Raw genomic sequence first — 21,079 nt, forward strand, 5'->3', positions numbered from 1 at the left:
GGCCCACGGGAGGGACTGACCCATCCCAGCCAGGCTCCAGCCTTGGCTTCCAGCTGACACTGCCTCCCTGTGCCTTCTTCACGCAGAACCTCAATCCCTGCATCTTCCCGGCTCTAGGCCACTTATCCTAGGAACGGAGACGGCGGAGATTTCTTCCGTCCCCTCTGACACCTCGGGCCTGCCCTCCTCCTGGTCTCTCTCTCTCGTTTCCTTCCACATCTTTCTCACTCCGCCTTCCCGCCCCAAGTCCTCAAAAAAGACTGGGGACCCCGGGGTTCAGGGTGGAGCCTGCGCCTCTCACGGCTGAGTGTTGAGGGACGGGGAGGCTGCCAGGCGCGATGGTGAGAGGAGCACGTGTGCCTGGCACGCACGTCGATGAGCACATGCATGCAGGAGTATCTGCCCTGAGGGGCCAGCTGGGCAGCTGGGCGCTGGGCACTGAGGGAGGTCCTGGCAGTGCCTGGCTGGCACACTGGGCAACAGACCTAGTGCTTACAGGTGTACACGAGCTCCTCCTGCACACACTGCTGGCACTCCACGTAGCAGCACCACTGCACCTGGCAGTGGCAGGAGAAGGCCACCAGGCGGCTCTGGGTGTCATAGCCCCGCCCGCAGCACAGGCTGCTGCAGCTGGCTTCCCGGGAGCACACTCGGCCTGCCGTGCCAGGGGAGTACTTGCTGGGCCGGCAGAAGCTGGGTGAGTCCTCCATGTAGACCAGGTCCCCGGGCCGGGGGGCCAGGCCCTTGGTGGCACTGTCCAGCCTGGTGGGTGCCCACAGCTCCAGGCGGCCCAAGGCCTCGTTGGTGGCACTGGACACCTTGACCGCCGAGTCGTAGCGCAGCTTCAGCACCTGGCCCGTCTCTCGGAACGGGGAGAGCTGCTTCCAGCAGGTGCGCACGGCGCAGGAGCCCGACACGCCGTGGCACTTACACGTGGTCCTGAGGCCACTCTTCACGGCCTGCGAGGAGAGGCAGAATGGAGGCGGGTCAGGGGCCCGGGGCGCCAGCTCTGGCGGGGGAGTAGCAGGAAGATGGGAACGTTAGCCAGGTGGCATCTGTGTGCAAACCGGCCCGAGGCTCCTCTTCCCCTGGCAGAAGCGTCCTGTGCCAACACGCACGCCGTGGTGAGAGCAGTGTGGGCTGGACCGCAGCCGCAGCCCCTTCCCCGGGCCAGAGTCCTGTGGCATGGACGGCGTGCACAACTGAATACAGCAGCCGTGGGTCGCACGACTCAGTGATGAGGGCGCAGAACTCGGTTTCCTAAAGCGTTGGAGCCCCGCCTCTCCCAGCCTTCCCAGCCCCATAGGCCGGGACCCTTCACCCCCTAGTCCTCTCGCTATGTGACCTCGGCCAAGTGCCTTCCCTCGCCTGGGCCTCCTCCTCTTCCCGTGTGTAAAATTGGAGGAGGAGTGGGGGTTGCACCAGATCAAAGCTTTCTCACTTGTTTCTAACTCTGTTGGCTTCTAAGACCTCCAGGAAGGCTATCCTTGGAATGGAGACCCCTTTCCAAACATGCTCCTGCCTCACCATGGCCTGTCCCAACCCTGGCTCCCACCCCTGGCTGGGCTCTGTGACCCCCAGGACCCTTCCCTGTTTCCCGGTCAAGGGCCAAAGTCGATGCCCAAGGAATGTTGGCTGAAGGAAAGAGGCGCCCAGCCTGAGTGTATGCTGGGGGCAGATGGGGGAGGACCTCCTGCGGACCTCGGGCTCTGGCTGGAAGGGCTCGGGCCACCAGGAACCTGCTCACCTTGATGCCCACGTTGGTGTTGTGGGCGTCTGCTCGTGCCCGCAGGTCTTTGCTTCCTCTCTTGGGCCCCAGGAAGTTGCTCAGGAACTTGGTGCTGTACTTGAGGTTGTCACCGCACACGCCCCACTGCCAGGCCTGCCTGCTCTCCAGGCCCGGAGAGTCGTCGCAGGTGCAGCGCTCCATGCGCCCGGCACTGCAGGCCCGGGCCAGAGTGTGGGTGAGGGCGGCCGAGGACACCGCGTACAGGAAGGCCGTCTCCTTGAAACCTGGGCCGGGGAGCAGGAGGAGGGGCATGTGAACCCGAGGACGCAGCTCGGGCAGCCGCCCTGCCACCTGCCCTTCAGCTCAGGCTGCGAGTTGCTATTTAAGATGGGACTTTCCAGTTCACGGTGGGTATATGCCCAGATTCCCCCGGCGGCAGGTCAGGGGGACAGGTGAAAACACCGAGATGCAAAGAGAAGTGACGTAGGCACCTGGTGAGGGACAACGTTGGGCCTGAACCACTGCCCCTGACTCCAAGTCCAAGTGTGAACAAGTCGGACTAACCCACTTCTGAAACATGCCCCCATGAATGGGCCTCATTAATCCAGGACTCGGATCCCTCAGGACTGTGCTGGATTCGCAAGGGCAGTGTGGCCTGACCACAGGGGCCAGGGGTGTGGGAAGGGCAGACTCCCCCCCAGCCCTCCGGCCCCAGCCCTCCCCCTCCCAGCCCTCCTGCCCCCAGCCCTCCTGCCCCAGCCCTCCCCCTCTCTGCCCTCCTGCCCCAGCCCTCCTCCTCTCTGCTCTCCTGCCCCAGCCCTCCCCCTCCCAGCCCTCCTGCCCCCAGCCCTCCCCCTCCCAGCCCTCCTGCCCCCAGCCCTCCCCCTCCCAGCCCTCCTGCCCCCAGCCCTCCTCCTCTCTGCCCTCCTGCCCCAGCCCTCCCCCTCCCAGCCCTCCTGCCCCCAGCCCTCCCCCTCCCAGCCCTCCTGCCCCCAGCCCTCCTGCCCCCAGCCCTCCTGCCCCCAGCCCTCCCCCTCCCAGCCCTCCTGCCCCCAGCCCTCCCCCTCCCAGCCCTCCTGCCCCCAGCCCTCCTGCCCCCAGCCCTCCTCCTCTCTGCCCTCCTGCCCCAGCCCTCCTGCCCCAGCCCTCCCTGTCCCAGCCCTCCTGCCCCAGCCCTCCCTGTCCCAGCCCTCCTGCCCCAGCCCTCCTGCCCCAGCCCTCCCTGTCCCAGCCCTCCTGCCCCAGCCCTCCTCTCTGCCCCCCTCCCTACCTCTCTTGAGCAGGCCCGTCCTCCCCTCCAGGCTGCAATTCCAGCGCTCGTGCCTAAATTGGAACTGGCACTCAAGCAGGCTGAGGTGGGCAGCATCCTGCAAGGTCTCAGCCAGGCCAGGTTCCCGCCGACAGAGCTGCTTCTGCCGCCGGGACAGCTTCAGCATGTCGCACTGCTTCAGGTGGGCCCCGCCCTGAGCTGGGGCCACCGCGGTGCCCAGCCCTGGGAAGGGCGTCAGGACCTCCCGTCCAGTCAGGCTAGAGAGGGCGAGAAGGGAGACCTGTGACCCTTAGGAGTCCCGATGGGGCGGCGGGGTGGGGGTCGGGGAGGGAACTAAAGAAGCCAGTTCTTGAGGACATGGGCAGGTGAGGGGAAGGGGCCTTCTTGGAGGGGTTCGTTATTTCTGGGAGGGAGGCCAGCCCCATGGGGTTACATTTCCTTTTTGCAGAGTAGGAAACCAAGGTGCTTCTAACAAGGGCCAGTACAGGACCCCAAGCGTGTTTTCTAGATGCCAAAGTCTCTGCCCTTCTTACCACCCAATTTCCCAAACTTGCCCAATCAGAACCATCACCCAGGGTCCTTAAAACCCAGGTGTCCAGGATCCACACTTAGCAATTCTGCTTCTGTTGGTCTGGAGTGGGGCCTGGGGCAGCCTCAGTGATCAGGGAAGTTTGGGAAATACTGCATGTAGCACTGGCTGCTGTCCAGAGGGGAGGGCCACTTTCATTCCAAGGCGGGGGGGGGGGGGGGGGGGGCGTGGCCGAGTGCTGTAGACAGTGAACAGACACCCAGCCATTCTCCCCGCTAGCCCTTTCTCCCTTACATATATCACCACCCAAGTAATCCCACGCCAACCTAACTTGTTCCCAGATAGATCTTCAACCATCTGCCCACTCAGTGCCTGTTATAAGAAATGCTTGGGGAATATTCCCGTGGATGGAAGAATGGGTGGAAGGAAAGAAAGGAGGGAGGGAAGGGAAAGAAGGATGGGATGGCGGGTGGATAGACAGACTGACAGATGGGTGAGTGAAGGTGAAGGAGCTGAATTTCCATTAGGCCATCAGCCCCTGACTTCTCGTTCTACAATATCTGAAGTTCGTGGGTTCTGGAATCCGGCTGCCAAGTTCTAAGCCTGCCTGCCACTTCCTAGCTGTATAACCTTGAAGGCTTGGTCTTCTCCTCTGGAAAGTGGGAACAGCGATCCTCTCTATCTCCTGGGGGTGCTGGGGGGATTACATGAAAAGTACCAACCACAGAGCCTGGGACAGGCTAGAGTTTCTCAGAATCCTTTCTTCTTGCAAGATGCAAAGGACTTATATGCATGCATATAAGCATAACCAATGGACATAAGACACTGGGGGGTAGGGGAGGCCAGGGGATTGTCAAGGGCGGGGGGGAAAAAAAGGAGACATATGTAATACTCTTTGTAATACTTTAAGCAATAATAAATAAATAAATAAATAAATTTTTTTTTTTAAAAAAAGATGCTTGACTGTCTTAACTGGGGCAGAATCTTCCCTTTGTCCAGATAAGGAAACAAAGGCTTTTTGAAGAGGCAGTGACGGGCCCGCCCGAGTCGCCCAGCAGATCAGCAGCAAGGTGGGGACTAGGATTAGAGCTCACCTCACCCTCCCCAGGGGTTCGCTGTGAAATGGTTCTACTAGTTCAAAAATTCCCTGTCCCATACCCTGGTGGCCCTCTGCGAGGGTGGAAACTACATCATCCCAGATGCAGGCTGGAGGACGTAGCCCCTTTCTGGAACATGCTGGCCTCATGGTCAAGGTAAAAGAACCAAGGTAGAACCACACGATGGCTTTCAAAGCTCCTGCTTGAACGTGGCCCTGGTCATTCCTGCTCTAAGGCAAGCCCTGGCCAAGCCCTGAGGGGTCAGAAAGGCCCATGTCCCACACACACAAGGGCACAGTTCTCCTGTTTGGAGCCACCTGCCCAGCCAGGACATCTGGCTAGAAGCCATGCCCTCCCTGTCTGGGTGGGTGCCGGTCCTGGCCAGGCCCCAGGTGCCCCCAGAAAGTGCCTGTAGATTCCAAACCCATCAGGTGCAGCCAACCCAGCATGGAGCATATCTCTGAAACCTCTGAGCAGAGACAGATGCTATCAGGCTCCTCCTGGCCCAGCCTGGCCCTGGGTTCCCCTCCCAGACAGGGTGAGGGCAGGGACCCGTTAATCATTAATCTGGGGGCAAATGGGTAAATTTCCAGTCCACCAGGTCTACACCCAAACCCCTCCCTGCAGCCTGGCAGGAAACCCTTGGAGCTTGACCCTTGGCTGGTCCACAGCAGAACCCGATGTCAACTCCAGCTGAGGAGGCCCCACCCTGACTGGCTTGCAGGGTGGAGAGCCACTGGGGGGCTGCAGGGAGCAATGGGGCAGCAGCCATGCTGTCCCTCAAATGTCCTCCCCACACCAGGGACGTGCCTATGTTTCAGAAATTGGTACTTTCCTTGTAGCAGCTGATTGACAGATAGCAGAACAAGCAGGGAGTGATAGCGATTTTGATCAATAGTGTTGCACGTCCTTTAAGGCCTGTCTCAAATGCCATTTTAAGAATAATAGCTATTATTGTTGCATCATTACAGGTATATTATGTTATATGAGATGACATATCTACCACTTTGTGAGTCTTTATTACTAAGCCCTTTCAATTACTATGCAGACACCTGAAGAGGCAGTGACGGGGCCGAGTCGCCCAGCAGATCAGTAGCAAGGTGGGGCTTAGGATTAGAGTGCACCTTACCCTCCCCAGAGGCTCTCAGTGAAACGGTTCTACTAGTTCAAAAGAGTCCTGCACCCTGGTGGCCCTCTACATGGGTTGGCTGCCTTGCTGCTCTGGCCTGTTGATTGAACCAATGAGGGTCACATGACCTAAGCTGGGCCAATCAGTCCTTTCTCTGGGAATTTGGAATTTGAATTATGAGAGCATACAGTTGCTTTCTCTCTCTTTTTTGGTGACTGGGCCTGTAACTCAGGTGATAAAAAAAAAAAAAAAGGAAGGAAGCTGGTCTAAAGAGAGAATGAACCAATGCATCAAGAGAGTGGGAGAGAGGATCTGGGGAGCAGGGTCTTCCTGGGGTCAGCTGTGTTCTTGCTTGAGACGCTCCTACCTATAGTACAGTGTCAAGACTTGGAGTTGGTTTGTCTAACCAAGGGTGCCTGCCGCCCCTGACCTGGTCCTTATGCCAGCTGTGGAGAACCAGCGTGCCCCAGGCTGCACCTGTGAGCCAGGCTCTGCACCCTTTCCCCATCACAGGCACATGTTTTGTTTTGTTTTTGTGTGTGTGCTTTTTTTTAATTTCATGTAATAGACCCTGTGATTGATGGCCCAGGAGTCCAGTATAAAGTCGGTTAATTTTATTAGCGGTAATGACACTAAGTAGCGATTAATGGTGGGGAAAGGCAGCCAACCGCACAGGGACCTCAGGCCACACTGGGCCTTGGGCTACCCAGGGCTGCCCTCAGAGAAGGCTCCCTGGCACTGCCCCTCAGGGCCTAGAAGGAGGACAGCTGGGAGCCCTTCCGGGACCCAGTTTTCCCTTATTTGTTTTCCATGTTGCAGTTTGAGATCATATTTCCTTCGAAGAAATAGGGCCCTGACATCAAATTTAAAAAACACCTGAAGGCATCTCCTTAAACGGTGCTTGTGAACTCTTCTCCACGTGCCCGTCCCAGGGCATCCACTAGGGAAGGCTTCTTCCTGGGCCTCGGAAGAATTCTAGGTGGTGCAGGTTCCAGTCTGTTCCAGGTCAGTGGACATAATCCTCTTCCCTTAAAGAAGCCACATTCTCTGGCACCCCAGGCCTGAGAACCCCACACACCAGGCCCCTCTGCAAAAATCTCAACGGCCCACATATTAGTTGAGCCCCATGGGAGTAAACTGGAGAAGATCAAGTGCCCTTCGTTAGTCTAATAAATCCAGACAAATCTGGGGCTCTAATAAAAACACTGCTCCTCGGTGAGGCCAGACTGTCAGCCAAACAAGTGACCAGCGTTCTGAACCAAAGAGCAGAGGACGAAGAATTTGCAAATTTGCTCGTGGCTCTTCTGGGCTGAGCTCCCAGGCTTCCCTGCCTGACTCGTGCTCCTGAGCCTCCTGGGACCTCATTGGTTGCACCTGCTTTGGCCCAGCTGGTCTCCCCCATTCCTGCATCCAGTCCAGCTTCCACAGGCTGATTTCCAGACTCTCCTCTCCCATTAATAAAGTACATGTGACCATCTCCATTCTCCTCCCTTCTTTGGCCCCAGCCTATATCCTCTGCCCCCTTGGCCCATGACCCTTAGGTTAATAATAAGACAAGAAACCCCCACTCCCATACAATGAGATGCATCTGGCTTTGACCCCAGATCATCCCCAGACACTTCCCTGACCACCTCGTCTCCCCATAGAGTGGGAAAAGACAAGGGTGCCCCTCAGGACTCCATCTCACCCCCCAACCCAAATATCTATTCTGTCCACTCCTGGCCCTTGACACCTCTGCCTCCTTTCACATTCCCCAAGGTCACCCACAGTTTTGGCTGAAGCAGCCCCATCTGGGATGACCTTCAAGTTAGCAAAAGAAGGCTCTCCAGGCTTTGGGGATGGCTTCCCAGGAGACTGCTTTGGTTTACCATCAGCAGGACTCAGGAGCCATCAAACCCCTGATAAGAAGTGGGGTTCATCCTGAAACAATCACCCATCACCTGCTGGAGTGTGGGGACCCAAGGACCTCAGGTCCCCAAGGCAGTTCTGATCTGGGCAGTTGGGTCCCAGGTCTGCCCTCACTGGCTGGTGACCATGAGGACATCCACTCACCCCCTGAGCCGTTCCATCTAACAGGTACACGGTGACTAGTGCGAGAGCATGACCGGGGCCGGACGGCTTGAATTCAAATCCCACCTCCACCTCTTACTAGCCGTGCCACCTTGGAAAAGGGACGCCACCGCTCTGTGTTTCATCTGTAAGATGCAGGCCTCACCGTGCCTGCCGCACAGGGCTGTCCTGGGGTGAAATGAGTTCCCACTGTAAAGCTCTTAGAACACTGCCTGGCCCATAATAAGCTCCAGGTAAGTGTCCTTCTTAAGTACCTACTATGTGCTGGGTGCTGGGACCCCCTCCTGCCCTCAAGGAGCTCACAGTCTAGAGAAAACATAGCTGAATGCAAGAGTACCCCAGACTCTCCTGAGGCCCCAAGGGGCAGGGGAAGGAGAAGGAAGTTTTGAACCAGCCCAGCTCCCCGAGGAACAATCAGTAGCTGCTCAGGGACCCAAATCATCTGGGTGAGAACCTGACCGTGGCCAGTCTCCGTCCTGCCTGTAGTGGGAGGTTGGGGTTGGGGGAGTGGGGGGAGGCAGGAGGAAGCTCCCAGACCTGGCAGGTGGAAAACACTCCCCATCACCTGAGGGTGCCCCAGGCTCTGCTTTTCCACTCCCCCCTCCACACTTGTTTCTGCTTGAGAGGGTCTGATGGGTCCAGAGGAGGCCACCCCCAGGATGTGGTGGGTAAGTGGGGGTTGGCACAGGACAAGGCTGGTGGTTTCCAGGGCATCAGGTCATGCCAGCATGTCTGGACCCTTAGCTGGAGGGGCCAGGAGTTGTGCCTGGCACCAGGGCCCATGCCAACTGCAGGCAGCTGCCTGGGAACCAGGAAAGCCTTGCCCTGCCTGGAGCATTGGCCTTGGCCCTACAAACCCCATTAGATGCTCTGATAACAGGCTTCCGCTGCAGGGCCGTTTACATGGTAAGTGCTCCTTTTGTGCTTTCATCTCAAACATCTCAGCCCACTTTCCCAGCCCTCACTGGACGGTCTCTCTCTCTCTCTCTCTCTCTCTCTCTCTCTCTCTCTCTCTCTCTCTCTTTCTCTCCCTCCAACTTGTTACTCCCCTCTACTCCCCTCCGTGCTCGCTCTCCATTACTCACCTCTTCCCAGAAGGGGAGAGTTAGTGAGGGCAGTGACTAGCCCAGGAAGAGAGCATCCATGGTTCTGAGCAAACAGTCCTTCAGAGAGGGGGCCCCTCAACACCCGCCCCAGGCTTCTCTCCCCTCTTCCTGCCCTCAGCTGTCCTGGGCAGCACATCCTTCCCTCCATCCTCAGACTCCTGCCCCCTCTCCTGGAGTCAGCATCCCCTCACACCTCCCCCAGGAAGAAGTCCTTGATGAGCAGCCTGGCCAGTTCAGCTGTCACATGTCCTAGCTTCACTCCCACTCCCTCCTTTCACTCATCCACTCATTTAAAATCAAGATGGAGGATTTTATTGAGCATCAGCTTCATGCCAGGTTTACCCACAGAAGACTGAAATAAACAGGGACCTTTACTACTTTCCTGTCGGGGTCCCCCAGCCCCTCCTGGGTCCAGCCTTTCTTTGCTCCCCAGCTCTCAACCTCAGAACCCACCTTGAGGACTGCATCTCGTCACCACCTCCCCCCAGGAGCCCACCAGAGCCTCCCACCACCCCCACCCCTCCCCGCCCCGCCCAATCCCTGGCTTAGAGGAAAAGAGCCGGTCCCAGCTGTGGGCTTTGTCTCTCCAAGAACAGCTCTGTTTCCTGTTTCCGCAGACTGGGCTGCCCGCTGAGGCTGGCATCGGGGAGACGTGCTCATGAGCTAAGTGGGCAGCAAGCAGCCCACGCAGCAAACATGTTTTGCATCTCAACGATCTCCAGTATTCACAGCGTAACAAGTGCAACATCTGGGAAGGAAATGCTCCCCCCTTCCTCCCTCCCGTCTCCCGCCCTCTCCCCTCAGGCTCAGGCTGAAGCTGAGGGGAGGAAGCCTTCATCACATGCATGGATCAGGTGGCACAGAGGGTCCCCAAAGTCACTCCTGTGCAGAGAGACATCCCGCGCCTCTACATCTCCCCCAGGTCCCTGGCTGGGTCCAAATGTACACCATTTGAATTATTATCTTTTAGGGCTGAATAAACCCTGCAAGATCACCCAGTCCCAAGGTTTTGCCATGATGGCTCCTGGGGGTATCTCAGAGGCTTCTGGGGGGACGGAGGAGGGCAAGAGGTTTGCCAAGGGTCTGCTTTGAACTGCCTGGTGCCTTGAGAATCCTTGTAAGATTGTCCAAGGTGACCCACTGAGTTCGTGGCAGGGCTAGGACTATGCCCCAGGTCTCCTAACTGTTTCTATCAAGCCGTCTGGTGGTCTCCGCTTTCAGTTTCAATGTAAAGCTTCAGGTAATCAAAATCAGACACCACCACAGCAAATGCCTAGGATGATGGCAGTACAAGACAGGTAGGTCTGAAGGGAAGGAAACCTGGTCAGGACTCCTCTGGCCCCCTGGGCAGCCCAAGGGAGGGAAGGTCCCTTTGTTTAAAAGGCTACTTCGCCCTGGCCTAACACTGACTCTTCTTTCAGCCAAAAGTCAGAAACAGAGCTTCTGACGTGAGAGAAGCAGCCTGCTTATTCACACTAAAGCAAGAGAGTCCGATATGATGCTAGTGCCGAGCACACACTTTGCTAGAAAGAAAAATGGTCAGAGGAGAGCCTCTGGGATTGTGAAGAGAGAAACTGGGGGCCTGGGGCAAGGAGCGGGGGGGGGGGGGGAGTAGATAAAAGGGAGGCCAGGAGCCCTAAAGACACGCTTCCCAAGGTTCTTTGGTCCAGAGGCCCAACCCTGGCCCAGGAGAGGAGCGGAGTAGGAGGCATGGAGTGGGGACGGCAGGGAAAGGCGAGCAGTTGCTGAGGCTGCCTCTTCTCATGGCAAGCAGCACCCCCATCCAGCTCTGCCCCAACCACGGGATGCTGGCTCCTGGACTGGGCGACTCTGGCCAACTTACGAATCATGGTAAGTTGACCGACCAACTATAACTAGTGTGGCGTGCTCTTGAGTGGCCACCCTCTTCCCCATGGACAGGCAGGCTCCGGCTGGGCTGTGGGTCCTGGGAGAGCCAGGCCCCTAGGGAACGTCTCATGTGCTCACTCTGTGACAAGGACAGTTCCATTATTTGCAGATGCTCTAGGCAGAGACGTCCCGTGCTGCAGACTTCATTTGTCCTCCCGCAGGTCCCAGGGATGGCCCACGCCCCTCCTCCCAGCTCCAGAAATAGCAGGGACCTCCTCAGCTGGTCAAGAAGTCACTCCCTGAACGTGCCCAGGGAGGGCCAGAGTGGTCCAGGACAGCCCAAGGGGATGCTCCCTCGGGAACAGAGCGGGGGCCTCCAAGCAGGACCACAATAACGTCCCACCTTGGACCATGCTGGCCTCACAGCGAGCCCAGGCTGCAGCACAGGGCGGCTCCTCAGGCCAGGCCAGTCTCCTCCTTGCTCCCCAGCCATGGCTCTCAGTCCAACCTCCATGCCTTTCCTCATGCTGCACCTCCTACCTGGATGCCTTCCAGTCCAAAACCCCGCGTGGATCCCCTGTACCTATGTATGTATGTGTGTATGTATGTATGTATGTATTTTAAATCTATATATGTATATATATGTATACATATATATATACACACCCACATATACATACATATTATTTATTTCAGAGAGGAAGGGAGAGGGAGAAAAACATCAATGATGAGAGAGAATGATTGATCTGCTGCCTCCTGCATACCCCCTACTGGAATCGTGCCCTTGTCCAGAATCGAACCCGGGACCCTTCAGGCCACAGGCTGATGCTCTATCCACTGAGAAAACCAGCTAAGGCCCCTGTATCCTTTTATAGCCACTGCCTTTTCCAACAATGCAGAGAATGAGAAAAGGGACACAGAGGGCCCGTCCAGCTCTAACATGCTATGATGCTTGTCCATCTCTTCCAGGAAGACCTCCTTACTTGTCAGCCCCGTTCCACTTTACCCACCCCCTTCCCCATCTTCCAGTTTTGCAGATATAGTAGCATTAGTTTCGTGGGGTTGGCACTGTTTTCTCCCTCCTAGGGCCACAAAGACAGTCTCTCCACGTAGCCTGTAAACTCCTTGGCAGAGATCATAGTTTCTTTTCTCCTGAGGTCCTCCTGTCCCCAGCCCAGGTCTTCCATTCTAAGCAAGTGTTCCTCAGACACCTGCTGGCTGCATAAATCCCACAGATGTCCAACCCGAGTGTAGCTCTAGGCTCTCCCTCAGCCTCTCCCAACCCTACTTCCTGGCCTTCCTGCTGTCTGGCTCCCAAGCCCAACCTGGTAGATTCTGGGTGGGCGTGGCTCTGAAGGAGCCCGCCTGTAACCACGCCCTCCCTGGCCCTTAGACTGTGATCACTTGTGCGTGCTCTCCTTGGTGCCAGTGCTCAGGGCCACCTGGCTGTGGTCAGTCAGACCCTGAGTCCTCCAGCCCTCTCAGCCCCTGTGGGGGCAAACTGTGCTCAGGGCAGCCCGAGCCTCCCTTTGATACCCAGTGAGGACCAGCCAAGAACTTGGCCCAAGTCTTTCTTTAACACTCAGCTTGCACAGCCTCTGGTGGTGACACGTGCTGAAAGTTTGCGGTAGGTTCACAAGCCTTTACCCACAATTCCAATTTCAGACAGCTCTGAAAACTGCCGAGCGTTTGTACAGTTGGGAGGAACTCACGTGGCAGAGACCTGATCTGAACCAAAGTGAGAATATTTACGGTCTTGATTTATCCCAACATGTAGATGCTTCTCTGCAAAAATGAAGTGTCTGATGATGGGTGCTGGCCTAGACCTTGCTGGGGATGTCATGTTATACACGATGTACGCATTATATCACCTTTCCTAAATCTGAAAAGTCTTCAATTCTGAGGCGCATCTGGCCTCAAAGGGATTGTAACTGTCAAGAGAGCAGACCTTCTCTGCTCTTGTCCTAAAACCAGTTTCCTTGGAAATTCCAGCGCTGACTGGACATGGGGTCTAAGTATTTCCTGGCCCTTTAAGACTCTTCACCCCCCTTCCCTCCTCAGTCTTCATCTCTCCAGTGAGGGGTCTGGCCTTGAGGCCACTGCCCTCCCCCAAGCGCATCTCGGCTGCCACTGGATCCCCATGGGAGGCCACGTGGGGCTGACTCTGGTGTCTAATCAGGCAAGTCTCTGCTCTCTGCTTGGCTTTTAGCTCCTTCCAGATACAGGCCAGATCCTGGCAAAGCAACGTGTGCTCCAGAGAGCCAAGTGTGAGCAGATGAAAGAACAAATGTGATGAGGTAGAGAGGAGGGTTCTGGGGAAGAGGAAGGACCAGGGAAAGGGAGAGGCGACTGCTCACCCAGGCATTCACTGCAGACCAGGAGCAAAGCTAAGGCCTGCAGGGGGGGGACTCAGACCACAGCAGGGCCCCAAGACCTCTGCTTAAAGAGAGCTATGCATGAATTGGAGACATGAGCACATGAAGAATTGGGTAACAAATTAAGAGTTTAAGACATGAAGTGTGCTCAGCAGTTGAGCATCAACCCAGGAACTAAGAAGTCACAGGTTCGATTCCCGGATGGAGTGTATGCCCGGGTTGTGGGCTCAATCCCTGGCAAGGGACGTGCAGGAAGCAGGCACTTGATGACATTTCTCTCTCTCTCCCATCTCTAAAAATTGATAAAAACATGAATATATATATATATATATATATATATATATATATATCCATGAGAGAGAGAGAGAGAGAGAGAGAGAGAGAGAGAGAGAGAAGAAGTACAAGAGATGCCTATGATAGAAGCCAAGTGAAAGGTTGGGTCTCAGAGGGCCTGAGCTGGCCAGAGGGAGGCAGGCCTCAGCTGAGGCTCAACAGGAGTATGAGGCAGAGATGACTAGGTTGGCTCTGGATTCTGAAGAGTAGAATTTAAATCTTGGTGCTCCCAGCCACTAGCTGTGTGGCTTTGGGCAAGGCACTTGGTCTCTCTGAACTTTCCCCCACTCACCTGCAAATAAAGATAATTGTGTCAGTACCTACCTCCTAGGCTGTCACAATGGTTAAATGAGATGATGTACACATAAAGTGCTGACCACAGAAGGATTCCACTTATACAATGACTGAGCACAATTATACAATGGGCTAAAAACGAAGAGAGGAAGGAGCAAATGTCACTAAAAATGCTCCTTAACTTGGATGCTCTAAGACAGATCATGAAATTTCTCAGACTCCTTATACACAGATCGCATTTCAGCACTTTTATATGCATTTATTTAACCCTCAAAACAACCCCATGAGGTAAGGATGAACCCATTTTATAGATGGGAAAAATGAGCTCAGAATAGCTAAATGACTTGCCTGGGCCACACTTTTGCAAGCAGTTGGATGAAGGATTTGAACTCAATTTGTGTGACTCCAAGACTAGGACCTTGGGCTGCCTCCAATCCTACTCAGGCTGAAGCCGAGGTGGTGTCCCCTCACAGTACCTGGCCCGCCTCCTTTTGAGTCCAACATCTACCTGAGCACATAAGCCTAAAGGTACCAGGACCTCTCTTACTTGGGAGATGCCACTCCAGGAGTCCCCCTGACCTGCTTCCCGCCCCTCCTTTTCCCACTCCACAGCCTCAGAAACTTCACCACCATCCACTGAGGAGGCTGGTTTCACCCTAAACCCAACTTTAGAGCCCAACTCTTGGGGGTGGGGGTAACAAGCCTGGCTGAATTCCTTCCCTAAACACAGTGATTCTTATCAGTGATGTTTGGCTTCCAATCCGCTACCCCAAAGCAGTAAAATTTATTTTACCCTTTCTTCCCTTCAACCCTGGTTTTCTCAGTACCCAATTAATTCCTAAAAATGTTTCCTGATTAAAAATAAATACCATCCTTGCCGAAACCGGTTTGGCTCAGTGGATAGAGCGTCGGCCTGCGGACTGAGAGGTCCCAGGTTCAATTCCGGTCAGGGGCATGTGCCTGGGTTGCGGGCATATCCCCAGTAGGAGATGTGCAGGAGGCAGCTGATCGATGATTCTCTCTCATCGATGTTTCTTTCTTTCTATCTCTCTCCCTTCCTCTCTGTAAAAAATCAATAAAATATATATATATATAAAAAATAAATAAATAAATAAATACCATCCAAATATATAAAACACTTAATGGATTTTTTAAAAAAAGACCTGTACACTGAAAATTACAAAACACTGTTTAAAATGTAAAAGCCCTAAATAGAGAGAGATGGCCTGTTTATAAATCAGGAGACTCACTATTGTTTAAATGCCAATCTCCTATAAATTGATTTATAGATTCATTGCAATTCTAATCAAGATCCCAGCAGGCTTTTCTGTAGATATTGACAAGTTTATACTAAAATGTATGTGGAAATATAAAGAACCTAGAGTAGCCAAAACAGTTTTGGAAAAAAAAAAGGACAGACAATTTATCGTCCTTGGTTTCAAGACTTACTTAACAGCTACAGTAAGCAAGACTGTGTGGTATTGGCGGTATTGGCACAAGGATAAGCATATAAATTAGTGGAATGGAAAAGAGAGTCCAGAAATAGGCCCTCATCTATTGGCTCAATCAATTTGCAACAAAGATGACAATGGAGAAAGGATCATCTTTTTAACAAATGGTGCTGGAACAAGTGGCTATCCACGTGAAAAAACAATGAACTTCAAACCTTACCTCACACCACACACACAAAGTAACTCAAAAAAGAATCATGGACTTAAGTGCAAAAGCTAAACCTATAAAGCTTCTAGAAAAAAACACAGGAGGGAAATCTTCACAACCCCTGGTGGCAGAGGTTTCTTGGACAGGATACCAAAAAAGCACAAACTGTACAAGAACATGTTGAAAAATTTTACTTCATCAAAATTAAAAACTTCTGTTCTTCATAAGATACCAATAAGAAAATGAAAGGGCAAGCCACAGACAGGGATAAAATATTGCCAATAGTTTCTGACAAAGGACTTGTACCCAAAGTAATAAAAACCCTTACAGCTCAACAATGAAAAAGCAAATAAGTCAATGAAATAGATATTCAAATGACCAAAGGTCACATAAAAAATATTCAACACAGCATTCATCAATGGAAAAACGCAAATTAAAACCACAGCAAGATACCAAGACATACCCACTAAAATGGCCAAAATGAAGACTGACAGTAGCTGACAAGAATATGAAATACTTGAAATTCTCACACATTACTGTGTGAAACGGTACAACCACTCTGGAATACTAGTTGACTGTTTCTTATAAAGTTAAACACATACATATCATGTGATCCAACAATCCGGTCTTAGATGTTTATCCAAGAGAAATAAAAACACATGTCCACAAAAAGACATGTACATAGCAACTTTATTTGGAATAGTTCCAAACTGGAAAAAAACCACATGTCTATCAACAGGTGAGTGAATAAACAAATTGAGGAACATCCATACAATGAAATACTATTCAGCACAAAAAGGAATGTGCTACTGATATATGCAACAACATGGATGACTCTCAAGACATTATTTTGAGCAAAAGAATGCGTACAGCAGAAGCTATATACCATCTGATTCCATTTATATGAACTTCTACAATGGGCAGGACTAATCTATAATGACAGAGAGTAGAGAAGTGGTGGCTTGGGGGTGGTGGGGGCGGGTTGACTGCAGAGGAGCACAGGGGATCCTTTGGGATGAAGGAAATGTAATTGTGGCTGTGGTTACATGGGGACGGACATTTGTTAAAACCCAAACTGTGCATTTAGAACACGTGCATTTTATTGTATGTAATGTTGATTGGGGGGAGAAGGCGAGTTAAGGTTGTGTTTTGCTTCCTTACAATGATGACGTCCCCATAACCCAAGAAGATGGCTAGAGCCCCAGCAACCACCAAGAGTACTAAGCACTGTACTGAGCACTTAGTATGTGCTCAGTACATCCTTACTATAACCTACCTTTCATTCATTGGCTCAACTCAGCCTCACACCAGCCTTTAGGATGGCTGTTATCATCACCCAAACTCAGCAAAGTTAAGACATTTGCTTAAAGTCACACAGTTAGCAAGAGGCATGATCTGGATTCTAACTCAGGTCTAGCTGTGCTTTTCATAAACTTCTCTGTATCATCTCCAGAGAGGAAAGAAACCAAATAAGCACAGAGGTCATACATTTAAAAATAACCACGGAAGTCAACTATGACTTTAAAAGTTGCATCCGAAGGAACTATTTCTAGTTACAAAGCCATTGGTATGACTTAATAACTGGATTGGATGACAAGGCCTGTCATGGGTCCAGCTCATCACATATGCAATGCGTGTTCATTTATAAAACATCACATCAGTTAATACTTGCAGAATTCTCACACCAAAACATGAGCTGCTGAATAATCCTAGACTCCGGGCGAGGACCAGCCTGTTAGGAAACCTTACTACCTCCAGGTGCTAAGGATCCTGGAGCAAATGACTTGACCACAGACAACACAGAGAATGGTCCAGAAATAGGGCAAACCTGGGCTCCTGACTTCTGGTCTACCTCCCATCCCACCATCAACGTGCCATCCTTTGAGAGGCCACCTGACACACCAGCAGAGCTCCATGCATCCTGTCTCATTATGGAGGACAGGGGAGAATGTCGTGGTCTTACCCGTTCCACTGCACCCATGAGAGTCGGACAGAATTAACTAAACAGGGGAGGGGGGCACCCTATTTGTAAGCTGTGATACTAGTTATTATGTTCTTACTAGAGGCCCAATACATGAAATTCGTGCAAGAGTAGGCCTTCCTTCCCCCAGCTGGCGGCACCAGCTTCCCTCTGGCACCCGGGACCCAGGACCCAGGCTTCCCTTGCAGCCCCGGCTTCATCTGGAAGGTCGTTCGGCTGTCTGGTCTAATTAGCATATTGCGCTTTTATTATTATAGATTACCATCAACAGAATTAGGCTCCAGGTTCATGCAGAAGCCGTAGCAGCAACTGCCAGCTTACTGTGGTTTGGGAAGGATGGTCGTTTCATCTCAAAACTGGGGCTAATAATACATGACCTGCTTGAAGCAGGGAGTTGGACCAGAGATCCTTTGGGGGCCACGTCCAACTCTTAAGTCTATGATTCTAGGATTTTGATGATCCCAAAAAGATTGGCTTCACTGGCTCTCCTGATGTTTGAATGTTCTTTTATCAAGATGCCAAAGCACTTCACCTTATAATCAGAAATGAGACTTCAAAAGCAAGTGACCTGGAGAAGAGAGAAGCACATTGCCTCACATTCTCACTACAGTGTGGATGACTGATACACATTCCTCCCAGAGAGCAAATTCTGATGGGAAGCTGGGAACCCTGGCCTGACTGGTGAGCAACAGGGCTTCCCCAGGGAGAACTCAGGCTCTATGAGACCAAACACATAACAGCGCGAGGCCCAGTTTTAGCTTATTCTCTTAGTGTTTGTCCTGCTTCCCAGACGTGGTGGTGGTGGCTTAAATGTACGTTGCCAGCTCTGCCCAGCCAGGCTCACAACCTGGAAGAGGTGGCTCCAATACTCACAGGACCCCTCTCACCCTTAACCCAGCCTGAATCATCGCCCCTCTCATTTCCAAGGCTGTGGCCGTGCTCAGTCCTCAAACTCTAATCCCATGCACTGTTTCAAACTCCTCTGCTTTCCTACCACGCCAGCCAGAATGGTCCAGGCTTCCTCTCCATTTCGGCTCAGAAACCCTTGTCAGAGCTAGAATATCATCATCATCATCATCATCATCATCATCATCGGCATTAGTTGAGCATATACTATGTGTTAGACATGTTCTGCTTGCTTCACATGTACTAACTCACACAATCTTCATATGAAATAGGACCTATTATCCTCATTTTACAGATGAGAAACCAAGGCACAGAGAGGTTAAGTGATTTGGCCAAGAACACACAGCTAGCAAGTAGCAAAGTTGGGAACTGAACCCCAAATCTGTGCCCTACCCACTATATCCTGCCTGCTGAGGCAATAAGTGCCTTCAAGCCTGAAATCATCAGAAAAAAAAAACATGTTTGTGCATTGCTCTTGGAGTGGGTAGAGGCTCCATCATACCATCATCCCCTTCTTTGTAAAAGGGGTCATTGTAGCCCTAAAGAATAAGTGAGTGGTCTTCCCACGTCAGCAGCAGCTGAGACTGGAGCTAGGGCTTGAGCTGACAAGCCCTTGCCCCTTCCATCTCTTTTAAAAAGAAGCCATTGCCCACAGCCCAGGAGTGTTTTAACCAGAGGTCATGACCTGGAAATTAGCCCCGAGTCCTTACTCCAGCCTGTGAGGGCATCTCAGACCCTTACTCGCCCCTCCCTGGAAGGCCCTTCAGAGCAATCTCTGCAGGTCACTTGTTTGGTGTTTCCTTGCCCTCCTAGTCAGACTGTAGACCTCACCTTGGAGTGAAGATCATGAAAAGTGGCGCGAGTCAAAGTCACAGACGGCACGCGGTCGGAGCAGGCTTTGGGTGGAGGGCAGGGCAGGGCCTCACACCCACGACCCCGGCTCCCACCCCAAGTGCCTGCAATCCAGCGCCAGAGAAGGGGCTACAATCCATTGCCCTGAAAGTGGCGCTGCAAACACCCCCAGCCCGCCCCGTGCTCTAATTCACCCGACGCTCCGTCTGAGTTTTGGTCGGATCTCCCCAGCTGGCAGTTCCCTCTCGGGTCTGCAGCGGACACTCCTCCCGGTCCCCGGTTTCCTCCGCTCTTCTCGGACCCGCGCGATGCCTTACCCCGGGCCTCCGCGACAGCCCCCCGCCCCCTCTCTCGCCTCCACCCGGCCTCGAGGTCTCCGCTCCGCGGGTCAAAGGCAGAGAGTGGAGAGGGAGCCCGAGGCAAAGACGGTGGCCAGACAGAGCCCACGATGGGGAGACGGGGCCCCGAGTGAGAACCGGAGCGGGCATCAGAGCGCCGACAGGCACCTGGACGCGCTGGGCCAGGGTCCGAGATCGCGCGGAGGGAGCGAGATGAGACAGGGAAGGTGGGAAGAGCGCCTGCGAAGGGGACCCGGGCGTCGGACTCCAGAAGGGGCGATGGGGTCTGAGCCCAGGGAGCGAGAGACGCAGTTGGTGACGCGACCCCCGACCCGGAGGTGGGGCTGGGCGCGGCCAGAGTGAGGTCTGAGTTCGATGTCCAGCCTGGGCCGGGCGCAGCGGGACGGGAAAGCGGGCCCTGCGGCGGCCGGGGAAGGGCAGGCAGGAGGGCGGGGGCGCGGCCGGGGGTTCGGCGGACACTGACCCGAAGTAGGCGGCGGCGGCGGCGGCGGGCAGCGCCAGCAGGCAGAGCGCGGCCAGGGCCAGCGCGGGCGCGGGGCGCATGGTGCCGGCGGCGCGCGCCCAGGCGCATCTCCCAGCGCCGCTCCGCGCTCGCTGCACCGGCGCCCGCAGCCCGCGGCGCTTTAAACCCGGGAGGGGCGGGGCGGGGGCGTGGAGGGACGGGGAGGGCCGACGGCCACCCCCCGGCGGCGAGCCCCCCGTCCCATTGGCGCCGCCGGCCTCGGCCCGCCCCGTCGCGGGTGGGTTCGCCGCCTCGGGCCCGCCCTCGCCCCGCCCCCATGTCGCCCTCCCACCGCCCCAGGTGAGAGCGCACCTGACGCCGTGCCCACCCGGGGACGCGGTGGCGGAACGTGAAGCGCCCCCTGTCCCCTGTCCCCGTCCTCGAGGGGCAGGGGTGGGAGGACTGGGTGGGGATGAGGGGGTTTGTGCTCCTCTCTCGGGGCGGGTAGTGGGACGCGCTGGATTCTCTCCCCCGAGGTACGGGGGTGCCGGTCTAGGAGGGAGGCGCGGGCACGGAGGGAGGAGCCTGGAGGAGGGGAGAAGCGGTGTCGGGTCCTCTCCCCGGGCCCCAGGGCCGGGTCCTGAAGCAGAGCTGGTCTCCTGGAGCCACGGGTGATGGCTGGGGGGTGGGTCCCTGAGTCAACGCGGAGCAGGGGAAAGGGCGCTTTCTTCCTAAACGCGAGGCCGTCAGAGGCGAGGTGCGCAGCGGGGGCCTTGGCGGGCGTCTGACAAAGCGCCGCTGACACACATCCAGACTCTGTCAGGCGGGCGGGCAGAGCCGGGGTGGGGGTGGAGGCTGGGGAGGGCTTGCTTCCAGTGTGCAGATGCCAGGACCTCTGTCAGGCAGGATGGGCATCTCCAGGGCTGAGCCACAGAGCTCTGTCTCGCTTATTCTTTTTTTTTTTTTTTTTAAGTTTAATCCTAATTCCTGAAGCGCAGGTGAGCAGGTGGTACCAGTCTAGGCGGGAAACCCAAGCAACATTTAAAATGCTTTTGAGAGTCGTGAACACTGGGTCAAATCAAGCACAACAAACTATAGCT

General features: G+C 54.3%; 1 protein-coding gene across 1 annotated transcript; it reads right to left on the reverse strand.

The window, feature by feature from the left end:
* Window positions 1–485: 485 nt before the first annotated feature.
* On the reverse strand, window positions 486–20,086 carry WNT9B (Wnt family member 9B; the record flags this gene model as incomplete). Its single annotated transcript, XM_081110194.1, has 4 exons — window positions 20,001–20,086; window positions 3,000–3,256; window positions 1,748–2,013; window positions 486–959 (listed from the first exon to the last, which is right to left on the reverse strand). Exons 1-4 carry the CDS (start codon window positions 20,078–20,080, stop codon window positions 486–488), a joined length of 1,077 nt encoding a protein of 358 aa, XP_080966320.1. The 5' UTR covers window positions 20,081–20,086.
* Between the last annotated feature and the right edge of the window lie 993 nt (window positions 20,087–21,079).

The sequence above is a fragment of the Myotis nattereri genome (assembly GCF_964212035.1).
Source record: "Myotis nattereri genome assembly, chromosome: 16".
NCBI classification, from domain to species: Eukaryota; Metazoa; Chordata; class Mammalia; order Chiroptera; family Vespertilionidae; genus Myotis; species Myotis nattereri.